At 40.6% G+C, this 21,870-nt stretch overlaps 1 protein-coding gene across 5 annotated transcripts in view; it reads right to left on the bottom strand.

Moving 5' to 3' along the window:
- TNRC6B (trinucleotide repeat containing adaptor 6B) overlaps positions 1 to 21,870 on the bottom strand; it is a 291,478-nt gene that overhangs the window by 158,487 nt on the left and 111,121 nt on the right. The window contains exon 1 of one of the 5 annotated variants that reach the window (XM_021668744.2): positions 646 to 1,654. The exons of the other annotated variants lie outside the window; for them this stretch is intronic. Coding sequence (XP_021524419.2) covers positions 646 to 650 — 5 coding nt within the window. The 5' untranslated portion in view covers positions 651 to 1,654. Of the gene's footprint in view, positions 1 to 645; positions 1,655 to 21,870 lie in introns of those variants that run through there. 5 annotated transcript variants of the gene reach the window in all.

Here is a 21,870-nt window from a genome sequence, read left to right as displayed (position 1 = left end):
ATGAGCGCGCGCAGAAAGGAGAGGGGTGAGCCACATATTGCTTGGGAGGTTTTCAAGCAGGGGAATCTACAAACCCCAAACCTCCTGGTGTTCACCCGCCCCCAACCTGATGTTTAAAATGTATCAGGTCTTACTTTAGGTTTTACATCTCTCTAGGAAGGAAGGCCCAGTTTAAAAAATAAAACGATAGAAAAAGGCTCTCCTGTTCGAGGGCTTGCCCTCCCAGATCCTTTGTCGGCCTTAGCAGCCGAAAGAATGCAAACCCATTTATATTTATGCAAATTTTTGCAGCAGATTTAAGGGGGGAGGGGGAGGTCTGTGTTTTTAAAAAACCTCTTTCTAAACAGCATATTTCCAATTACTCTCAGCTTCATTTATTGCAAGATAGAAACGATGATGAAAATCTGCATATACATTAAAAGTGCAATTAAATCACTTCAAAATCTAAATATTTTACCAAGTCTTTTCCATTTCTAAAATGCCGAACCAAAAGTACATCACGGGTCTGATTTACACAGATCCACGAAATGTCTGAAGCCAGTCTCCATGCTAGACAAATGTCGATTTGCAACACTACCAGCGAAAACGGTTAGACAAGATCCATATAAATCAATTGGTTTAAAAAAATTGAAAATATTTACCAACCTCATAAAGTGCAGCAGTGCTTAAATCCAGCAAATTGAGGCATACAAGGTAGAAATGGAAATGAAAAAAGGTCCAAAAAATGAATTCTTTTTGTCTATCTGTTTTTTTGTATTTTAAATATTCAGAAACCAGCAGAGACTCTGTCGGCCATTTTGGCTTGAACTAACTCTCTCTCACACACTCTCCCTCTTGCTCTCTCTCTCCCCCTCTGTCTCTAAAGGAAGCAGCTTTTTGTGACCTTCAAATAGAGGCGGATCATGTGACTTCGGGTAGGTTTGTCAATCAGGAAAGGGGAGGGAGCTGGAGCTGAAACTGCCTTAAAGGCGAAGCAGCCCTTTTCCACTCTCATTTGTGAAATGCTGTTATCTCATACTCTCCGCCTACAGACACTGCATGTGAAAGTGGCAACAGCATAAGGGTAACAGATGAACAAAATAGAAAAACCTTTATTGGTTTATAGAAATATGCTCAGTTGCTAACGATTCTTACAGCTCCTGGATCTTATCCTGGCTCGCTTGGTAGTTATTCTCTAGATGTTTGGGCAAGCACAGGCTGGCAAACTGCTCTGTAAAAGGGGCTGAAACACCGCTCTACCAAACAAGAGGCTTTAGTTTTGGGGAAGACTGAGGTGAAATATAGGGCAAAACTGATCTCTAAGAAGCTCCTAAAATGCATAGAAAAAGACTGAAAGAAATGCACAAAAGTATAAACTGAACTGCAATTCAGAAAGGTTAAGTGACTTATCGCAAATCACACAGCTAAACAGCTGCAGAAGAGGGACTGGTTTCCCAATTCTGAACTCTACACTTACTGTTTTGCCTGTATGTGTGTTCAGTACCTCCTCCCCCAAACCCAAATAAAAACTATGCTACAGCATTGCAAACAGAGTTTCTCTGGGCTAGGGCAGGTCTGAGTCATCTTTAATCCCCTCCCCTACCGCAGGAAGTAGCTCTGCAGCTGAGGGAGACAAGGCACTAAATTAAAACCTACCTGGTTTCCACCCCTCCTAATCCAGTCTCCTTTCCATATGCATCTCCATTACTAACTACTGAAGAAACCCAAGCTCGGTTTGCATCTCCAGCTCTGCAGCTCACAGGCTGTGTAACTTTAGTGCTAAAGTGTGTAGGCTTTCAGTAACTCATCTGGAAGATATTGGAAGGATAAAAATAGACGAAATAATCAGAATTTCCATTCTAGGAGTTTCCTGCTTTTTCCTGCATCTCAATTGTCAGTGCAGGGCCTGGCTATTCCACTCAGTGCTAGGCAAAGACAGTGGAAGCTTGTTAAGCCACAGCTATTCAGGCTGCCAGATCGTCCAGGCATTGGCCTTTACCTGCCCTGAAACAGCTCCTTCCTGTCCTCATATCTGAGTGGAAAAAGCAAAGGTGGGAGACTGTATCAAGACCCAGAAGCCAGGATGACAACAAGTATGTGGGATTTTACAAGCATTCATAGGTTCCTTTTCAAGGAAATCCGGGCTTCTAGAATCTGTCAGTCGTCTGCTGGCTGGCATGTCAGCCTGGTTTATGAGAGAAGCACACTGGGGAATCCTCCCTTTACTGGCTTATAGAGAGAGGTGGAGTCGATAGTCATAGGGCACTTTCATGTGCTTTTTACTATTTTAGTTACTTTATTTCCTGAATGCGAGTTTCTGGGAACAATGTGACCCTCATTCCCCTAAAGTTTTTATATTCAGGTGGCAGATTTCCTCCTACTCAGCCTAGCCCTTCTGAATAGGGTCCAAGTCATTGATTAATTCATTGATTCACCTCCTATGTGGGGTTTGGTGTGGAGCCTCACAGAGCAATGAAGACATGGTGTTTATCCTTATGCAGTTTACAGTCTACTGGGAAGACTAATGTTAAGCACATTCTTTCGCAGATACTAAATTGCAGTTATCACCATTGCATTCTGAAGAAGTAGTAAAGGATGTTATGGGAGTTAACAGGAAGGCCTGGTCTGGACTGTGAGGGTCAAGAAGCCTTCGCAGGGCGGAGGCGAACTTTTGAGATAGCCAGGAAAAAATGAACGGAACTGCTCAAAGAAAGAAGCCAAGTGGGGCTGGGCACGGTGGCTCACTCCGGTAATCCCAGCACTTGAGAGGCTGAGGCGGGCGGATCATGAGGTCAAGAGTTCGAGACCAGCCTGGCCAACATGGTGAAACCCCGTCTCTACTAAAAATACAAAAATTAGCCGGGCATAGTGGCGTACGCCTGTAATCCTAGCTACTCAGGAGGTTGAGGCAGAATTGCTTGAACGCGGGAGGTGGGAGTTGCCCTGAGTCGAGATGGGGCCACTGCACTCCAGCCTAAGTGACAGAGCGAGACTTCATCTCAAAAAATAAAAAATAAAAATAAGAAAAAAGCCAAGTGCAGCGTTTCAGATGTAGAAGAAACCAAACACAACCTCTAGTGAAGCCCAATCTCCTATAAATGAGAAAACTGAGGCCAGGCAGGGTAGGTTAGGGACTTACTCGCTTTTAGCACTAAAGTTACACAGCCTGTGAACTGCAGAGCTGGAGATGCAAACCAAGCTTATAGCTCGATTTGTTAATATGTATGGAGACTGAACATCCACTTTCTTTTAATTTGTGATGGACACGCTTTCTTTATGAAACTGAACTTTGCTAAGTCTCCATTCCCCAATGTAGAATATTGTTGTACACAAATGTTTCTGTGTTGCCTTGTGTTAAATAGCAAACTGTATGAAAAATTTGGAAACAGAACATATTTTAAATAAAGTATTGGTTCTAAGGCCGGGCACGGTGGTTCATGCCTGTAATCTCAGCACTTTGGGAGGCCAAGGCAAGCGGATCACTTGAGGTCAGGAGTTAGAGACCAGCCTGCCTAATATGGCAAAACCCCATGTCCACTAAATATACAAAAAAATTAGCTGGGCGTGGTGGCAGGTGACTGTAATCCCAGCTACTCGGGAGGCTGAGACAGGAGAACTGCTTGAACCCAGGAGGTGGAGGTTGCAGTGAGCTGAGATCAAGCCACTGCACTCCAGCCTGGGCAGCAGAACCAGACTCTTGTCTCAAAAAACAAACAAACAAAAAAAACCCATATATATAGGTTCTAATTTCAAATAATATGCTGAATATTTTTTCCTTAACCTCCAGATCATCTTTTCTTTGCAATACCTCTAAATTTAATGCAATTAGTCCAATTGTTCATATAGAAGAAACAAGTACAATAAACACATTATTGGGCTGGGCGCGGTGGCTCACGCCTGTAATCCCAGCACTTTGGGAGGCCGAGGCGGGTGGATCACGAGGTCAAGAGATCGAGACCATCCCGGTCAACATGGTGAAACCTCGTCTCTACTAAAAATACAAAAAATTAGCTGGGCACAGTGGCGCGTGCCTGTAATCCCAGCTACTCAGGAGGCTGAGGCAGGAGAACTGCCTGAACACAGGAGGCGGAGGTTACAGTGAGCTGAGATCGCGCCATTGCACCCCAGCCTGGGTAACAAGAGCGAAACTCCGTCTCAAAAAAAAAACAAAAACAAAAAAAACAAACAATAAACACATTATTTTTCCCTTGTGCTTCCAGACATAATAGATTCTGTGATAGATTTATTATACTTTTTTCATATTAACAATTAGACAATTTTTAAAAATTATATTATTAAGAGGTAAGGATACAAAGTAATAAAAATTATTTTCTAAAACAAAAAAACAAGACCATTCAAATGAGTGTTATCTTTCAAAGCTGGCACCTTTGGAGGTTACATACCATTACTCAATATATTTTTATCAGAAAACAAGATTGGCCAGGCGTAGTGGCTTACACCTGTAATGCTGGCACTTTGGGAGGCCGAGGTGGGTGTATCACTTGAGACCAGCCTGGCCAAAATCTCAAAACCCCGTCTCTACTAAAAATACCAAAATTAGCCAGGCATGGTGGCACATGCCTGTAGTCCCAGCTACTCAGGAGGCTGAGGCTCAAGAATCGCTTGAACCCAGGAGGTGGATGTTGCAGGTTGCAGTAAGCTGCACTGAGCCGAGGTCATACCACTACACGCCAGCTGGGGCGACAGAGCAAAATTCTGTCTCTTGAAAAAAAAAAAAGAGAGAGAAGAAAACAAGATTGAAAAATAATGAACCGAACTGAACATTTAACTCAAAAATCTAGAAAAAGGCTGGGCATGGTGGCTCATGCCTGTAATCCCAGCAGTTTGAGAGACCAAGGTGGGCAGATCACCTGAGGTTAGGAGTTCAAGACCAGCCTGGCCAACATGGTGAAACCTTGTCTCTGCTAAAAATACAAAAATTAGTGGGGCATGGTGGCACATGCTGGTAATCCCAGCTACTTAGGAGGCTGAAGCAGGAGAATTACTTGAACCTGGGGTTGCAGTGAGCTGAGATCATGCCACTGCACCTCAGCCTGGGCAACAGAGTGAGACTGTCTCAAATAAATAAATGTTCAAAAATCTAGAAAAAGGGTTAATAAACCCCAAAAAAGAATAAATATAAAAGAAAGGCTGGCTGTGGTGGTGGCTCATGCTTGCAATCCCAGCACTTTGGGAGGCCAAAGTGGGAGGATGATCACTTAAGCCCAGTTGTTTGAGACTGGGCAAAAAACATAATGGGAGACCTCACCTTTACAAAAAAATAAAAAAATTAGCTGGGCTTGATGGGGCATGCCTGTGGCCCTAGCTATTCCAGAGGCTGAGGTGGGAGGATCACTTGAGCCTGGGAAGTCGAGGCTAGAGTGAGCTGAGATCACGCCACTGTACTCCAGCCTCGGCAACGGATTATATATATGTGCCCGTATGTATATTATTGGCACAGATATACAGATATAGATATCGGTTTTTGTTTTGTTTTGGGGCACAAATATAAAGTAACAGCCCTCCCCCAAAAAACGTGTAAACTGAATTAATAAAACCAAAAACTATTATTTTTAAAAATTAAATACATGTAGATAATACTTTCGAAAATCTGATCAATTAAAAGAGAGAAGGGCAGGACTCAGTGGCTCACGCTTGTAATCCCAGCACTTTGGGGGGCCAAGGTGGGGGAATCACCTGAGGTCAGGAGTTTGAGACTAGCTTGGCCAACACGGTGAAATCCTGTCTCTATTTGAAAAAAAAGAGAGAGAGAGAGAGAAGCCGCAAACATTAGGGCTGAGAAAGAGGACAATGTAACTGCAGATGAGAAAATCTTTTAAATCTTGCTAGAATTACATGTAACGTTACATAAATAAACTTGAAGATTAAATAAGATGGATGATAGTCAAAGAAAACAGAAGTTACCAAAATCAACTCAAGAAAAATTAGGGGAAACAACCCATAGCAGAAATCTCTAAGATCTTCAAAGAACGAGCCACTAAAACGACAGCAATCCCAATTTTCTAGGTGAAAGCTATCTAATTCTCACGAACAGAAAATTTCCATATTATCCCTACTGTTCCAGGAGGTATAAGAATAAAAGGAAAAGCTTCCTACTTTCTTCAATGAGGAAAACATATTCCTGATACACATTTGGACTAAGATGGTACAAAAATAAAACTAAACTAATCTTCACTTGTGAAGACAGATGCAAAAATACTAAGTAAAATATTATGAGATAGAATTGAGTAGTTTTAAGAGAATAATTCATTATGAGCATGTAGGGTTTACACCAACAATACTACACCAACAATACAAGGATGGCTAAATTACAACCACAGAAAGATAGTTAAACTAGCTATTAACATTAATCTTCATTTGTTCAATAAATACATCCTAAGTACTTTCCCTATCAGACTTTGTGCTAAATGGTAGGGATGCAACAGTGAACCAGAAGGTTCTCATCTATATGGAGCTCACATCCTCATAGGAAAAGGAATTCACTGAGAAGGGAATAAGCAGTTTGATAGGATATGGAATAACTGAGAGAGGCTCACTTCTGATAAGGTGGTTAGGGAAGGATTTTCTCAGGAGTGACATTTAAGCTGAGTTGAAAAGCAAATGTTTGAGTGGTCCATGAACAAGAGGGATGATCAGGAGGCTAGGACTTGTAAGCAGGGGATAGAGGCATGAAATGAATCTCAAGAGGCAGGAAGAGCTAGATTATACTGAGTCCTGCACGCCACAGTAAGGATTTCACTTTAGGAATAGTGGAAAGTCGCAGAAGAGTTTTCAGCAGGACAACGAACAGCGCCATTTTCAGAGACAGAAAAAAGTTTGGGATCTGAAAAAAATGCAAGTTCAAAATACAAACAAAAAAGTTGTAACCACAAAAATTAATAAATGCTTAAATGTGCTTTAAATATAACCACTAAGCAGTCCGATTCATTGTTAAATTTAGCATTTATGGCCGGGCATGGTGGCTTACGCCTGTCATCCCAGCACTTTGGGAGGCTAAGGCAGGTGGATCACAAGGTCAGGAGATCAAGACCATCCTGGCTAACACAGTGAAACCCTGTCTCTACTAAAAATACAAAAAATTAGTTGGGCATGGTGGGACACATCTGTAGTCCCAGCTACTTGGGAGGCTGAGGCAGGAGAATCACTTGAACCCGGAAGGCAGAGGTTGCAGTGAACCGAGATCATGCCACTGCACTCCAGCCTGGGCAACAGAGACTCCATTAAAAAAAAAATAGTGTTCATAAAATGTTCATCACATTTGAAAACAATTCTCACTTTGCAAAACTTCTAAACAATACATATATAAACATATATATATACATATATATATTTTTTCCTTTTGAGATAGGGTCTTGCTCTGTTGCCCATGCTAGAATGCAGTGACATGAACATGGCTTACCACAGCCTCAACCTGTCAGGCTCAAGTGATTCTCCTGCCTCAGCATCCCATGTAGCTGAGACTAGAGGTGTGTGCCACCACATACAACTATTCTTTCAATTTTTTTGTAGACGGTGTTTCACCATGTTGCTCAGGCTGGTCTACAACTGCTGGGCTCAAGCAATCCTCCCGCCTCGGCCTCCCAAAGTGCTGGGAGGATTACAGGCATGAGCCACCATGCCCAGACCCTAAATATGTTAACTGTTAAGAAGTCTTAGATACTTACGATTTAAATTAGTTACTTGTAGCCAAAGAATTTCAGAAGCAGAATTATGAAAATTCTTTTAAAATGTGATGGCAAAAATAAATAAGATAAATTCACATATTTAATATGGGATGTGTCTACATATTTAATACAGGAGGTGGGTAACTTTTAATTTTTCCTATAAACATGAGATGAAGCCCTTAAAACCTCCTAAAGCAAGCATGCCAAGGACCCTTGGAGGTCTTAAAACCACTTTGGTAGAGACACAATCAGATTTGTATTTCCAGAAGCTCATCCTGGCTTCTGTATGCAGAATACACTAACAAGGATCAAGAGAAGCAGGAAAACAAGTTGGAAAGCCTCTGTGGCCATCTAGGTGAGAGAGGGCGGCTAGAGCCAGCTGGGTGGTAGAGGTGGAGAAAAGTATGTAAGTACGCAGTATATTTTGAAGGTAGAAGTGATTCTATTGTAAGATAACTGATACTTGTTAAGCATGTAATCTTGTGACCATGAAATATTGTAAGGCCAATCAATTTATTCAAAAATAAGACTCCAAACTCTGGACTCACCATTCATTCATGAAGTCAACAACCATTATTTGTTGCACGGCACCTACTGTGTAGCAGTTAGTGTGCTAGGACCAGGCCCAGGGCATACAAAAAGGATTAATAACACTTCAAAGGACAGAGAAGCATGGAAATCCATAATTAAAACGTAGCAAAGTATCATAATGAAAGTATAAATAGAGATATAACATGGCTATGCTATGGGAATAAAAAGGTACTGAGAAAGACTAAGTCTATATGAGAAATGAAAAAAAAAGAAAAAAGAAAGAAAAAGAAAAAGGGTAACTGCTGGGAGAATCAGAAAAGATTTTACAGGGGAGGAGGTGAGAGTTTGAACTGAGTCTCAAAGAATGAGTAGGAGTTTGCCATGTAGAGAACCTAGAAAAGGCAAAGACTTTTCCAAGTTTCACCAACTTTAGTACTACCAAACCATGGCAAGGAGGAAGGCTGACAAGAAAAAATGTCAATGGGAGAGCTAAGCCTTTCTGCTATTCTTACTCCCAGCAGAAATAATAGCCAAAACTACGTGAGGATCTCCAATGTGACCTGAATTCAACAATCTCTGGATTTGGTTACAAATCCGAATGCTAACATTTATACTATTATTGTAAGTTAGAATGCCAGCAGGCCTTTTAAGGAACATTTTTTCTGAAATTCCTAGCATTGAACCTCAAAAATTAAATCTGCATTTGGAGGAAGCCTTTCTTGACACTCCAGGCTGAGTTGAGTACACCCATCTGTGCTCCAAGGCACCTCATACATATCTCTAAAGTAGCGCGTTCATAGCCTGTTATTAACCACTTACTTAGTGTTTCCGTCTCTAAACAATGAACCCTTAAGAGGGCAGGGTATGTAGATTTTATTTCTGGGTCTAGCACAGAAGAGAAATTCAATTAATATCTGCTGAATGAATGAACAAATAAGCAAAGAAATGAACGGATGAATACTACGAACCTAGGTACTTTTAGGTTGTAAAAGAAGACAACACTTATCCTACAGTTGAGAGATAAGACATAGGCATGAGGCAATCAACAAAAAGTGTAAGATAAATTATTAACTGTATGGTTGTGCTCTAAGAGAGGGGAGTTTGAAAATGGAGACACTACAGCTTAGTTCAGTTGGGTTTAAACAGATAGGAACAGAATGGCTGAAACAGATTTGCTTTGCTCTGAAGCTAGTGAAGTTAAAGCTGTAGGCCCCCTCATTTTCATGGGTCCCTCCTAAAGCTCTAGGAGGGATCCTAACAAAATGCCCAATGATTCCTTATTTTTTGGTTACTATATTTTTGCTGTTGTTTTTTGCAAGGTCTCGCTCTGTTGCCCTGGCTAGAGTGCAGTGGCACAATCACGGCTCACTGCAGCCTCAAACGGCCAGGTTCAAGCAATCCTCCTGTCTCAAACTCAGCCTCCCAAGTAGCTTGGATGACAGGCATGTGCCACCATAGCCACAAAGCCTGGCCAGATAATTTTTATTGTGGTAAAAAACACATAAAATTGATCATCTTAGCCATTTTTAAGTGTAGAAGTTCAGTAGTGTTATGTATATTCACTCTGCTATGCAACAGATCTCCAGAACTTTTTCATCTTGCAAATCTGAAATTCTGTTCACATTAAACAACTACTTCCTTTTTTTCCCCTTCCCTATCTCCTGGCAACCACCATTCTACTTTCTGTCTCTAAACTGACTGCTCTAAGTACCTCAGATAAATAGAATCATATTAATAGTATTTGTCCTTCCATACCAACTTTTTTCCCATTATGGTTCCCCTTGTGTCAGTGGACTTAAGAGTGATTTCAGGCATTCTGTAGATTCCACCCAAGGAGACCTTCAGTTGAGGATACCTTTGTTTTGGGTTTAATAGAATAAACTAAATTTATGTGGTTTTCATAAAACTGCATATGGTTGAGATAATGTTAACCATCAATGTACAAATAGCTGTTACTGGGTCAACTCACTCTGTATCACGACAGAATTCTGCAGAGCCACATTATGTTGTAATATACATATGTCAATTCAAAGGCTATTTCAGATTAGTCAATGTAAGAGAAAAGGTGAAGCTTTGCAATTTCATAGTGCATATATAAAAGATAGAGGTTTTCCCAAAATTGCTGACAACTTTTTTTTTTTTTTTGAGATGGAGTCTCGCTCTGTCACTGAGGCTGGAGTGCAGTGGGACAATCTCGGCTCAATGCAATCTCAGCCTCCTGGGTTCAAGCAATTCTCCTGCCTCAGCCTCTTGAGTAGCTGGGATTACAGGTGCATGCCATCCATCATGCCCAGCTAATTTTTCTTATTTTTAGTAGAGACAGGGTTTCACCATGTTGGTCAGGCTGGTCTTGAACTCCTGACCTTGTGATCTGCCTGCCTCAGTCTCCCAAAGTGTTGGGATTACAGGCATGAGCGACTGCGCCTAGACAACAATTTTACAAATTTATATGATGTCACCAATAACAAGTTGTGAGGCTGAATGGAACTTATCTAATTAGTAACAAAAAACATATTTTGGTCAACTATGCTATAGGAAGCACTGAATTATTTACCTATTCTCTTTTTAGAAAATATCAAAGAATAGGGAGGATGATCAAAGAGTATAGCAAGGCCAAAAAATGTAGGGGAAATGTTTCATAGCCATGTGTTAGGCAACCAATTAATACAAATATTACATTGTTTTTCTGAATTTTGTGGTATTTGTTGTCAACTTTTTAAATTTTCCATTTTTGTGAATTATCTCCTCTTTGTAAATAAATATTCACTTTTGAACCTAATTTTGTCTTTGAAATTAATTTGCTTTTTCTTAAAAAGTATTCCCACAAAAGCCAGATTTGCAGCTGGTCAGAAAGAAGGATTTCTTTGCCTGACCACAGACATTTAAGGGAGAAGGAAACCAGACTTGCATGGAAGATCTTCAGCAGAGCCCCTGGCAGGAGCAGAAGTTCCTCCGGACAGTAGTGAAAATATGCATAGATAGGCTAACAGCACCTTAGGGAGGCCCTTAGAAGCAAAAAAAGGGCTCAGACTTGGCTAGAAAGGCATTTTCTGCAAAAATAATAATAACAACTGATAACTGGCTGATACGGTCTGGCTGTGTCCCCACCCAAATCTCATCTTGAATTGTAGTTCCCATAATCCCTATGTGTTGTGGGAGGGACCCAGTGGGAGGTAACTGAATCATGGGGGTGGTCACTTTCATGCTGTTCTCATGATAGTGAGTGAGTTCTCACAAGATCTGATGGTTTTATAAGGGGCTTTCCCCCCGTTGCTCAGCACTTCTCCTTTCTGCTGCCAAGTGAAGAAGGATGTTTGCTTTCCTTCCTGCCATGATTTTTCCTGAGGCCTCCCCAGCCATGTGAAAGTGTGAGTCAATGAAACCTTTTTCCTTTATAAATTACCCAGACTCAGGTAGTTCTTTTTTAGCAACATGAGAATGAACTAATACACTGGCCTATAGGTAGGGATGCTTAAGAAGAATAATGACGATAAAATCAGGTCTATTGGAACGTATTCAAGAAAGGACTGAATCTAAAGTCGATGACTGGGCATAGTGGCTCATGGCTGTAATCCAAGTACTTTGGGAGGCCAAGGCAGAAGGACTGCTTGAGCCCAGGAGTTCAAGACTAGCCTGGCAACACAGTCAGGCCTTGTCTCTACTAAAACCAAAAAATTAGCCAGGCATGGTAGTGTGTGCCTATAGTACTAGCTACTCTGGAGGCTGAAGTGGGAGGATTGCTTGAGTCTAGATGGTCGAAGCTGCAATAAGCCATCACCATGCCACTGCACTACAACCTGAGTGTCTCAAAAAGATTTTTTTTAGTTGAGGCTGCAGTAAGCCCAGATTGCAAGACTGCACGATTGCACTGCCTGGGTGACAAAGTGAGACCCTGTCTCAAAAAAAAGGGCGGGGGGCGGATTTGGTGGCTCACACCTGTAATCCCAGCATTTTGGGAGGGCAAGGTGGGCAGATTATCTGAGGTCACGAGTTTGAGACCAGCTTGGCCAACATGGCGAAACCTCATCTCTACTAAAAATACAAAAATTAGTCGTGCATGGTGGTGGGATCAATGTACTTTCTTTTTTTTTTTTTTTTACAGAGTCCCATTCTGTCGCCCAAGCTGGAGTGCAGTGGTGAGTGCGATCTTTTGCAACCTCCATCTCCCAAGTTCAAGTGATTCTCCTGCCTCAACCTCTTGAGTAGCTAGGATTACAGGAGCCTGTCACCATGCCCGGCTAATTGTTTTTTTTTTTTTAGTAGAGACAGGGTTTCACGATGTTTGTCAGGCTGATCTTGAACTCCTGACCTCAAGTGATCCTCCCGCCTCGGCCCCCCGAAGTACTTTAATGCACTTTTCTTCTGCCAATAACAGATAAAATATTCTGAAATTAGGTTTTTTAATAACACCACCTCTGACTTTCAAAGTGAGAGTGTAGATTAGGGATTCTTAACAGTCGATGGGAACTTCCTGACATCCTTATTCATTCAACATATATTTATAGATGCTTTTTGTGCCAGCACTTCTCTAGGCAGTGACCAAGACAACAGATATCCATCCTCATAGAGCTAAAGACCTAGCATGAAGCTTTAACCTAATCTTTTCTGCCTTGAGCCTCCCCTCCCGCTTATCATACTCTTCCTCACTTCACACACAGATATTCCCTAAGGGAAGGCAAATGCCAGAATGCTCTGAGGGAACTTGGATCCATACCCTCAAGTGATCAGAAAATGTGGAGAAAATGAACACAAGCTTCTCTTCATGACACCACTGGAGATTCTTGATTCTGAACATATATTTCTTTACCTATTTTCACATAGTGCTAAGGATTTGAAAACATTCTGCAACTACATAACAACAATATCTCCAAAAAGATGCCTTAAGACACCACTTTCAAGTCACAGGATAAATATATCTTGCCTTTCAATTAATATTTTTCCATAAAGGCATATTAGTTGTCCATATAAGTAAAATATAAACAAAATAAACATTCTGAGAGCTGCATGACCTACTCTATTTGTTATTATTTAAAGTTAACACCTTAGCCTGTAATGAAGAGCAACTTTTTTTTTTTTTTTAATGAATGAGAGGTTCTCATGTTGCCCAGGTTAGCCTTGAATGCATAGCCTCACCTCCTCAAGCACCAGGACAACTGGCCCGAGCCACCGCGGCTCCCAAGAGCAACTCTTAAAGTTTGTAGTCATCAAAACACCAAAAGCATTGGCAACAAAAGCCAAAATAGACAAATGGGACCTAATCAAACTCTACAGCTTCTGCACGGCAAAAGAAACAGTCATTAGAGTGAATCGGCAACCAACAGAATGGGAAAAAATTTTTGCAGCTAACCCATCTGACAAAGGGCTGATATCCAGAATTTACAAAGAACTAAAACAGATTTACAAGAAAAAAACAAACAAGCCCATTCAAAAGTGGGTGAAGGATATGAACAGATACTTTACAAAAGAAGACATACATAAGGCCAACAAACATATGAAAAAATGCTCATCATCACTGGTCATTAGAGAAATGCAAATCAAAACTACATTGAGATACCATCTCACGCCATTTAGAATGACGATCATTAAAAAAGCTAGAGACAACAGATGCTGGAGAGGATGTGGAGAAATAGGAACACTTTTACACTGTTGGTGGGAGTGTAAATTAGTTCAACCATTGTGGAAGACAGTGTGGCGATTCCTCAAGGACCTAGAAATAGAAATTTCATTTGACCCAGCAATCCCATTACTGGGTATATATCCAAAGGATTATAAATCGTTCTACTATAAGGACACATGCACACGAATGTTCATAGCAGCACAGTTTACAATAGCAAAGACCTGGAACCAACCCAAATGCCCATCAATGATAGACTGGACAGGGAAAATGTGGCACATATACACTGTGGAATATTATGCAGCCATCAAGAACGATGAGTTCACGTCCTTTGTAGGGACATGGATGAACTTGGAAGTCATCATTCTCAGCAAACTGACACAGGAACACAAAATCAAACACCGCATGTTCTCACTCATAGGTGGGTGTTGAACAATGGGAACACATGGACACAGGGAGGGGAGTACTACACACTGGGGTCTGTTGCGGGGAAACAGGGGAGGGACAGTGGGGGGTGGGAGGTTGGGGAGGGATAGCATGGGGAGAAATGCCACATATAGGTGAAGGGGAGGAAGGCAGCAAATCACACTGCCACGTGTGCACCTATGCAACAATCTTGCATGTTCTTCACATGTACCCCCAAACCTAAAATGCAATAAAATAAATAAATAAATAAATAAATAAAGTAAAAAAAAAAAAAAAAGTTTGTAGTCATTGTCAATTGTGAAACACATATCTGGCAAGCATAGTGGCTCACACCTGTGATCCCAGCACTTTGGGAGACCCAGGCAGGCAGATCACCTAAGGTCAGGAGTTCGAGACCAGCCTGGCCAACATGGGGAAACCCTGTACCTACTAAATATACAAAAATTAGCAGGGTGTGGTGGTGTGCACCTGTAATGACAGCTACTGGGAGGCCAAGGCAGCAGAATCACTTGAACCCAAAGGCGGAGGTTGCAGTGAGAATAGGAAACAAGGCTGTTATCTGTAGCTAAGATAAGATAATAAGATAAAATAAAATTGTGAAACACATATCTATTAAAGTTACCCTTTTCTTTTCTCTTTTCTTTTCAGATGGAGTTTTGTCCTTGTTGCCCAGGCTGGAGGGCAATGGAGCAATCTCGTTCACTGCAACCTCCGCCTCCCTGGTTCAAGCAATTTTCCTGCCTCAGCCTTCCAAGTAGCTGGAATTACAGGCATATGCCACCATGCCTGGCTAATTTTGTATTTTTAGTAGAGACAGGGTTTCTCCATATTGGCCAGGCTGGTCTCAAACTCCTGACCTCAGGTGATCTGCCCGCATCGGCCTCCCAAAGTGCTGGAATTATAGGCATGAGCCACTGTGCTTAGCCTTTTTATTTTATTTTATTTTAGAGACAGGGTCTCATTCTGTCATGTATTAAAATTACTTTTTTTTTTTTTTTGAGACAGGGTCTTGTTCTGTCACCCAGGCTGGAGGGCAGTGGTGAGATCTTGGCTCACTGCAACCTCTACCTCTCAGGCTCAAGTGATCTTGAGTAGCTGGGACTACAGGAGCACAACAACAGGCTCAGCTAATTTTTGCATTTTTTGTAGAGATAAGGATTGGCCATATTGCCCAGGCTGTTCTCTAACTCCTGAGCTCCAGCAATCCTCCCTCCTCTCCCTCCCAAAGTGTTGAGATTACAGGCGTGAACCACCAGGCCCGGCCTTGAAATTACTCTTATTGCAATTAATCCATGGTCCAGGGGTCCAAGAAAAATCTCACAAAATTCAGAATTTTTTACAATTCTGAGACCTCTGGGGGGAAAAAAGATGTTAGAGAATTAATTTTTTTAAAGGTAACTTCAATGCAAATTACAAAATTTATTAGCAACTGAAAGTTCCTCAAAGATCTAGTACAAAATGTTGATGGTTTTACAAAAACTCCCAGCAGCAAAACTTCCATGACTATAAACTATCATCTACTGAACTTCTTTGTGCCATTTTCAAAATACCAATTAACTTGAAAACTCATTTCCTCGTTCCCCCAAAAGCTGTTAAAGATTATATAGAAAAGCCAACTATTCTTCTGATGTCTAACTTACTACTGTGCAATAATGATTGAGTTTACAGAGAATTCAACCTGGTACTTCTTAATAAATTTATTTCAACATGTACATATTGTAACGGTTTGAAGGGGAAAAAAACTGGCAAAAACCTTATGGTATAATACACAAAATAAAAACGTTAACAACAACAACTTTCCTATGGCAAAATATCAACGTTTGTGTTCTGAAGAGGATTATCTATAAAATTCATGATTTGTAAATATTTTTACTTTTCCCTGTACTTAGGAAATGCTATAGAGCTTCCCAAGGTTTTTAAATAAACACTCAAAAGAATGGTTCCCAAAAAGTTTAGCGCCTAATTAGGTAGTCAAATATGAAACAAGGAATATATTAATAAAAGGAATCCTTACACAGTGTGGATTTATCTTGTGCTACAAGTGCAACTTTTAAAAGTTTAAAAGATGGAGTTGTAAGTTAGGGAGTTGGAGCGGCAGCAGAAACAGAGATAAGGTGAGGACAAACTGTTAGGACTGAAGAAAGATGTATAATAAGTAAAATTCAGAAAAATTAAAAGGGCCTTTTATAACTAGACATTTAAAATGGGATGAATGTAATCAGGAAGAAGAGAATGTAATCAAGATGACAGAGTTAAGAAACTTATAAAACAGCACCTGGGGCCGGGCGTGGTGGTGTATGCCTGCAATCCCAGCCCTTTGGGAGGCCGAGGTGGGCAGATCACAAGAGGTCAGGAGTTCAGTCCAGACTGGCCAACATGGTGAAACCCCGTCTCTATTAAAAAATAGAAAAATTAGCTGGGCATGGTGGCCGGTGCCTGTAATCCCAGCTACTTGGGAGGCTGAGGTAGGAGAATTGCTTGAACCGGGACCTGGGAGGCGGAGGCTGCAGTGAGCCGAGATTGCGCCACTGCACTCCAGCCTGAGATACAGAGGGAGACTCCATCTCAAAACAAAACAAAACAAAACAAAACAAAACAAAACAAAACAAAACAAAACAAAACCCAGCACCTGGAGCACAAGGCCACACAGAACCACAACACACTGGAGTATGGAGAGCAGTGCTAACTCCATACATTACACTCTTCTTTCTCTCTAAACCATCAATATAAAACTGCCTTCAGACCAGGTGTGGTGGCTCTTGCCTGTAATCCCAGCACTTTGGGAGGCCAAGTCGGGTGGATCACGAGGTCAGTAGTTCAAGACCAGCCTGGCCAGCATGGTGATACCCCTGTCTCTACTAAAAATACAAAAAGTAGCCAGGCATGGTGGTGCACGCCTGTAGTCCTAGCTACTTGGGAGGCTGAGGCAGGAGAATTGCTTGAACCTGGGAGGTGGAAGCTGCAGTGACCCGAGATCGTACCACTGCCCTCCAGCCTGGGCAACACAGTGAGACTCCATCTCAAACAAACAAACAAACAAAAAAAACTATCTTCAATACTTCCATTTCCTTATAGGTCTCCCATGTAACCTCTGAAATGGTTCTCCCTAAGAGAGCAAAATAAAAAAAGATGGCACCCTAAGGAAGCAGAAATATAAAAATATAGGTATTGATACAATTCCTGTCAATTCTAAAAAGTTTATCAATAATCCCTAAAAGGAGATGCTGTCTATAAAACAAATCATGAAATAAGATTTTTTAAAACTTCTAATAAAGTTTTATTTAGCACAACATATATAAAAGATTGTCATTTCAACATAAAGTCAATATAAAAGTTAATCTTTTGTATTCTTTTTTGTGGTGAGGGGGAACTAAGTCTTTGAAATCCAGGCTTGAAATAAATTTATCTCAACATGTACATACTTTAATGGTTTAAAGGGGGTTAAAGAACCACTTCAGAGGTTACATAGGAGTTTAAAAGTACATTTCAATGTAATTTTTAAAACTGCCATGTAAAAAACCCATAAAAATGTATCATCTTAACCATTTTTTTTTTTTTTTGAGATGGAGTTTTGCTCTTGTTACCCAGGCTGGAGTGCAATGGCACGATCTTGGCTCACCGCAACCTCCGTCTCCTGGGTTTAGGCAATTCTCCTGCCTCAGCCTCCTGAGTAGCTGGGGTTACAGTCACGCGCCACCATGCCCAGCTAATTTTTTGTATTTTTAGTAGAGACGGGGTTTCACCATGTTGACCAGGATGGTCTCGATCTCTTGACCTCGTGATCCACCCGCCTCGGCCTCCCAAAGTGCTGGGATTACAGGCGTGAGCCACCGTGCCCAGCCCCATCTTAACCATTTTTAAGCATCCAGTCCAGCAGTATTAAGTATAATCACACTGCTGTGCAACACATCTCCAGAAACTTCATCTTGCAAAATTGAAGCTCTATTCCCATTAAACATTAACTTCCTCCACCTCAGCCCTTAGCAATCACCTTTCTACTTTCTATGATTTTGACTACTTTAGATACTTCATTTGAGTAAAATCATAAATATTTGTCCTTTTGTAATTGGCTTATTTTGCTTATCATGATGTCTTCAAGGTTCATCTATATTGTAACATATGACAGAATTTTCTTTTTTCAGGCTGTATAATATTCCCTTTTAAGTGTATGCACCATTTTGTTTATCCATTCATCTGTTGATAGATATTCCCATCTCTTGACTATTCTATGCAAATACTCTTCAATATTCTATTGTGAGAAATTTGTTTTTAATAATGGCATTTCATATAATGAGACAAAAGAATGAAGAACATTTAATTGACAAAAATTTACTAGAAAAATTCAGTAATTTCAGTACATTAAAGATAAGTATCTTTTGAGAATTTGAGTCAACTTTAACATAAAGATTGAAAGCTTAGATTTAAAGATTATAAGATATAGTGGGAAAAAATTAAAAGAACGAAAGAAGTCAAATTTACAACTACACCAAAATTGGTATTTAGCTTCAAAATTACAACAAATGCTCTTCCTACAAACCCAAATGCTCTTCCCACAAACCTTTAGACTATCACAAATATAAATAAAACCAAATCAAAAGCCCATTTGCATTTTATCTATAAAAACCTCTTTTTTTTTTTTTTGAGTCGGAGTCTGGCTCTGTTGCCTAGGCTAGAGTGCAGTGGCTCGATCTCGGCTCACTGCAACCTCTACCTCCCAGGTTCAAGTGATTCTCCTGACTAAGCCTCCTGAGTAGCTGGGATTACAGACATATGCCACCACACCTGGCTAATTTTTGTATTTTTTTAGTAGAGACGGCATTTCACTATCTTGGCCAGGCTGGTCTCGATCTCCTAACCTCATAATCTACTGCATCCGGCCTACAGTGACCTTTCAATAAGCATGGTCAAACACAATCTATGAGCAAGTACCTGCTCAGCTGCTTTTTTAAAAGCTGTCATAATTTTCATATTTACTCCTGCATTAAACACGTCATGCAATTAAAGCTGTGTAATTTTAATGTAGTAATTACATGGCAATAAACTTTGCTTGTCTGATTTGCTAAAGTAACTCTCAAAGAGAATATCCTCAGAAAAATGATTAGATATTCTAATAGTAAATAAACCCCAATGAAACAATACACATAAAGTGTTTACAGCTATACACATTATAAATCTTATTCATATACATATACCAGAATTCAGTACAACTGGTCTAGAATATTAACAGTTTAGCACAAATACTTCTCAATATCAGAAGTCAATTATTTTTCAAGCAGTTTCTACATATATAGCTACCTTAATCTGCCTCTTAATAGAACTTATGCTCCATGACCTTGAGCAAGTTACATTAACCATGTGTTCTCCTGGCCTCTGTGAGTGAAATGGGCTGTTCATACAGGCTAATACCAGTGAATGAGAACTATTTGGAAAAAAAATTAAGTTAGATCTCTGCCTCACACCATATACAAAACTGAGTACCAATTCAATTAAACATCTAAATGTAAAAAATAAAGTAGAAAACCTACGGATATTTTATCAGGTTAGGGTAAGGACGACTTCTCAAGGCAAGCACAAAACATGAAAGCCAGAAAGGTTGATTTTACTATATAAAAATTTTAAAGATTTGTTGGCGTGAAAGATATCTAATGTTAAATAATAAGGACTGAGAGAAAATATTTAAAACATCTCAACAGACAAAGGTTAATAGTATCTAAAATGTATAAAGGGCTCCTATAAAGCTATAAAAACAATCCAATAAAAATGGGAAATATATGTAAATAGGTGATACACAAAATAAAAATAAACGGCCAATAAACTAACAAAAGATATTCCATCTCATTAGTAAGCAGAACACAAATGAAAACAGCAAGAGACCAGGGGTGATGGCACATGCCTGTAATTCCAGCACTGTGGGAGGCTGAGGCTGGGAGGATTGCTTGAGCCCAAGAGTTTGAGATCAGCCTGGGCAACATAGTGAGGCCCTGTTTCTACTACAAGCAAAAAAAAAAAAAAAAAGTATCTGGGCTTGGTAGTGTGTGCCTGTAGTACTAGCTACTTAGAAGGCTAAGGTGGAAGATCACTTGTGCCCTGGAGTTCAAGGCTGAAGTCAGTTATGATCCCACCACTGTGTTGTCTAGCCTGGGCAACACAGTGAGACCCTCTCAATCAATAAATAAAAATAAAAATATAAGAATAAGGATTTTTAATAAAATATTATTTGTAGTAATCAAGGAAGTGAGGGCCACCAAAATATCTGTTAGGGAAGAATGACTATAGTACATCTATTCAACAGAATGTTCAACAGATGTTTAAAAGAATGAAACAGGCCGGGCCAGGTGGCTCATACCTGTAATCCCAACACTTTGGAAGGCTGAGGCAGGAGGATTCCTGGGCCCAGGAGTTGTAGAGCAGTCTGGGCAACAATATGGGACCTCATCTCTAAAAAAAAAAATTTTTTTAATTAGCTGGGTACAGTGGTATGCACCTGTAGTCCCAGCCACTTGGGAGGCTGAGGCAGGAAGATCCCATGAGCCCAGGAGTTCGAGGTAGCAGTGAGCTATGATCGCATCACTGCACCCTAGCCTAGGTATCAGAGTAAGATCTTGCCTCGAAGTAAAAAAAAAAGAAATAGACTGAAAATACGTCAAATTACAAAAGTAAGTCTCAGGAGAAATTTTTTAAAAAATCAATTTAATTTTTTTTTTTTTTTTTTTTTTGAGATGGAGTTTCGCTCTTGTTACCCAGGCTGGAGTGCAATAGCGTGATCTCGGCTCACCGCAACCGCCGCCTCCTGGGTTCAGGCAATTCTCCTGCCTCAGCCTCCTGAGTAGCTGGGATTACAGGCACGCGCCACCGTGCCCAGCTAATTTTTTGTATTTTTAGTAGAGACGGGGTTTCACCATGTTGACCAGGCTGGTCTTGATCTCTTGACCTCGTGATCCACCCGCCTCAGCCTCCCAAAGTGCTGGGATTACAGGCGTGAGTCACCTCGCCTGGCCAATTTAATTTTTTTTTACATGTACAGAAAATGTTTAGGAAGATTAGGAATGGAAGAATCTCACCTTTATTTCTATAGTCACATTTATTGTTTGAATGTTTTATGACAAGCTAATATTACTTTTATTAAAAAATTATGGCCAGGCATGGTGGCTCACGCCTGTAATCCCAGCACTTTGGGAGGCTGAGGTGGGTGGATCATCTGAGATCAGGAATTCAAGACCAGCCTGGCCAACATGGTGAAACCCTGTCTCTACTAAAAATATAAAAAATTAGCTGGGCATTGTGGTGGTGGGCACCTGTAATCCCAGATACTTTGGGAGGCTAAGGCAGGTAGATCACCTGAGGTCAGGAATTCAAGACCAGCCTGACCCACATGAAGAAACCCCCCTGTTTCTACTAAAAACACAAAATTAGCCGGGCGTGGTGGCACATGCCTGTAATCCCAGCTACTTGGGAGGTTGAAGCAGGAGAACCGCTTGAACCTGGGAGGCGGAGGTTGCAGTGATCCAAGATCGCGCCACTGCACTCCAGCCTGGGCAACAAGAGTGAAACTCTCTCAAAAAAAAAAAAAAAAAAAAATTACTCAGTTCCTAGATTCTCTATCCAAACTGAATCATATTTATAAAGTATAGTAAT

This window comes from Aotus nancymaae, unplaced genomic scaffold (assembly GCF_030222135.1).
Source record: "Aotus nancymaae isolate 86718 unplaced genomic scaffold, 86718_ANA_hifiasm-v0.15.2.pri h1tg000076l, whole genome shotgun sequence".
Classification (NCBI taxonomy): Eukaryota; Metazoa; Chordata; class Mammalia; order Primates; family Aotidae; genus Aotus; species Aotus nancymaae.
This window is presented reverse-complemented; position numbering and strand designations above follow the sequence as displayed.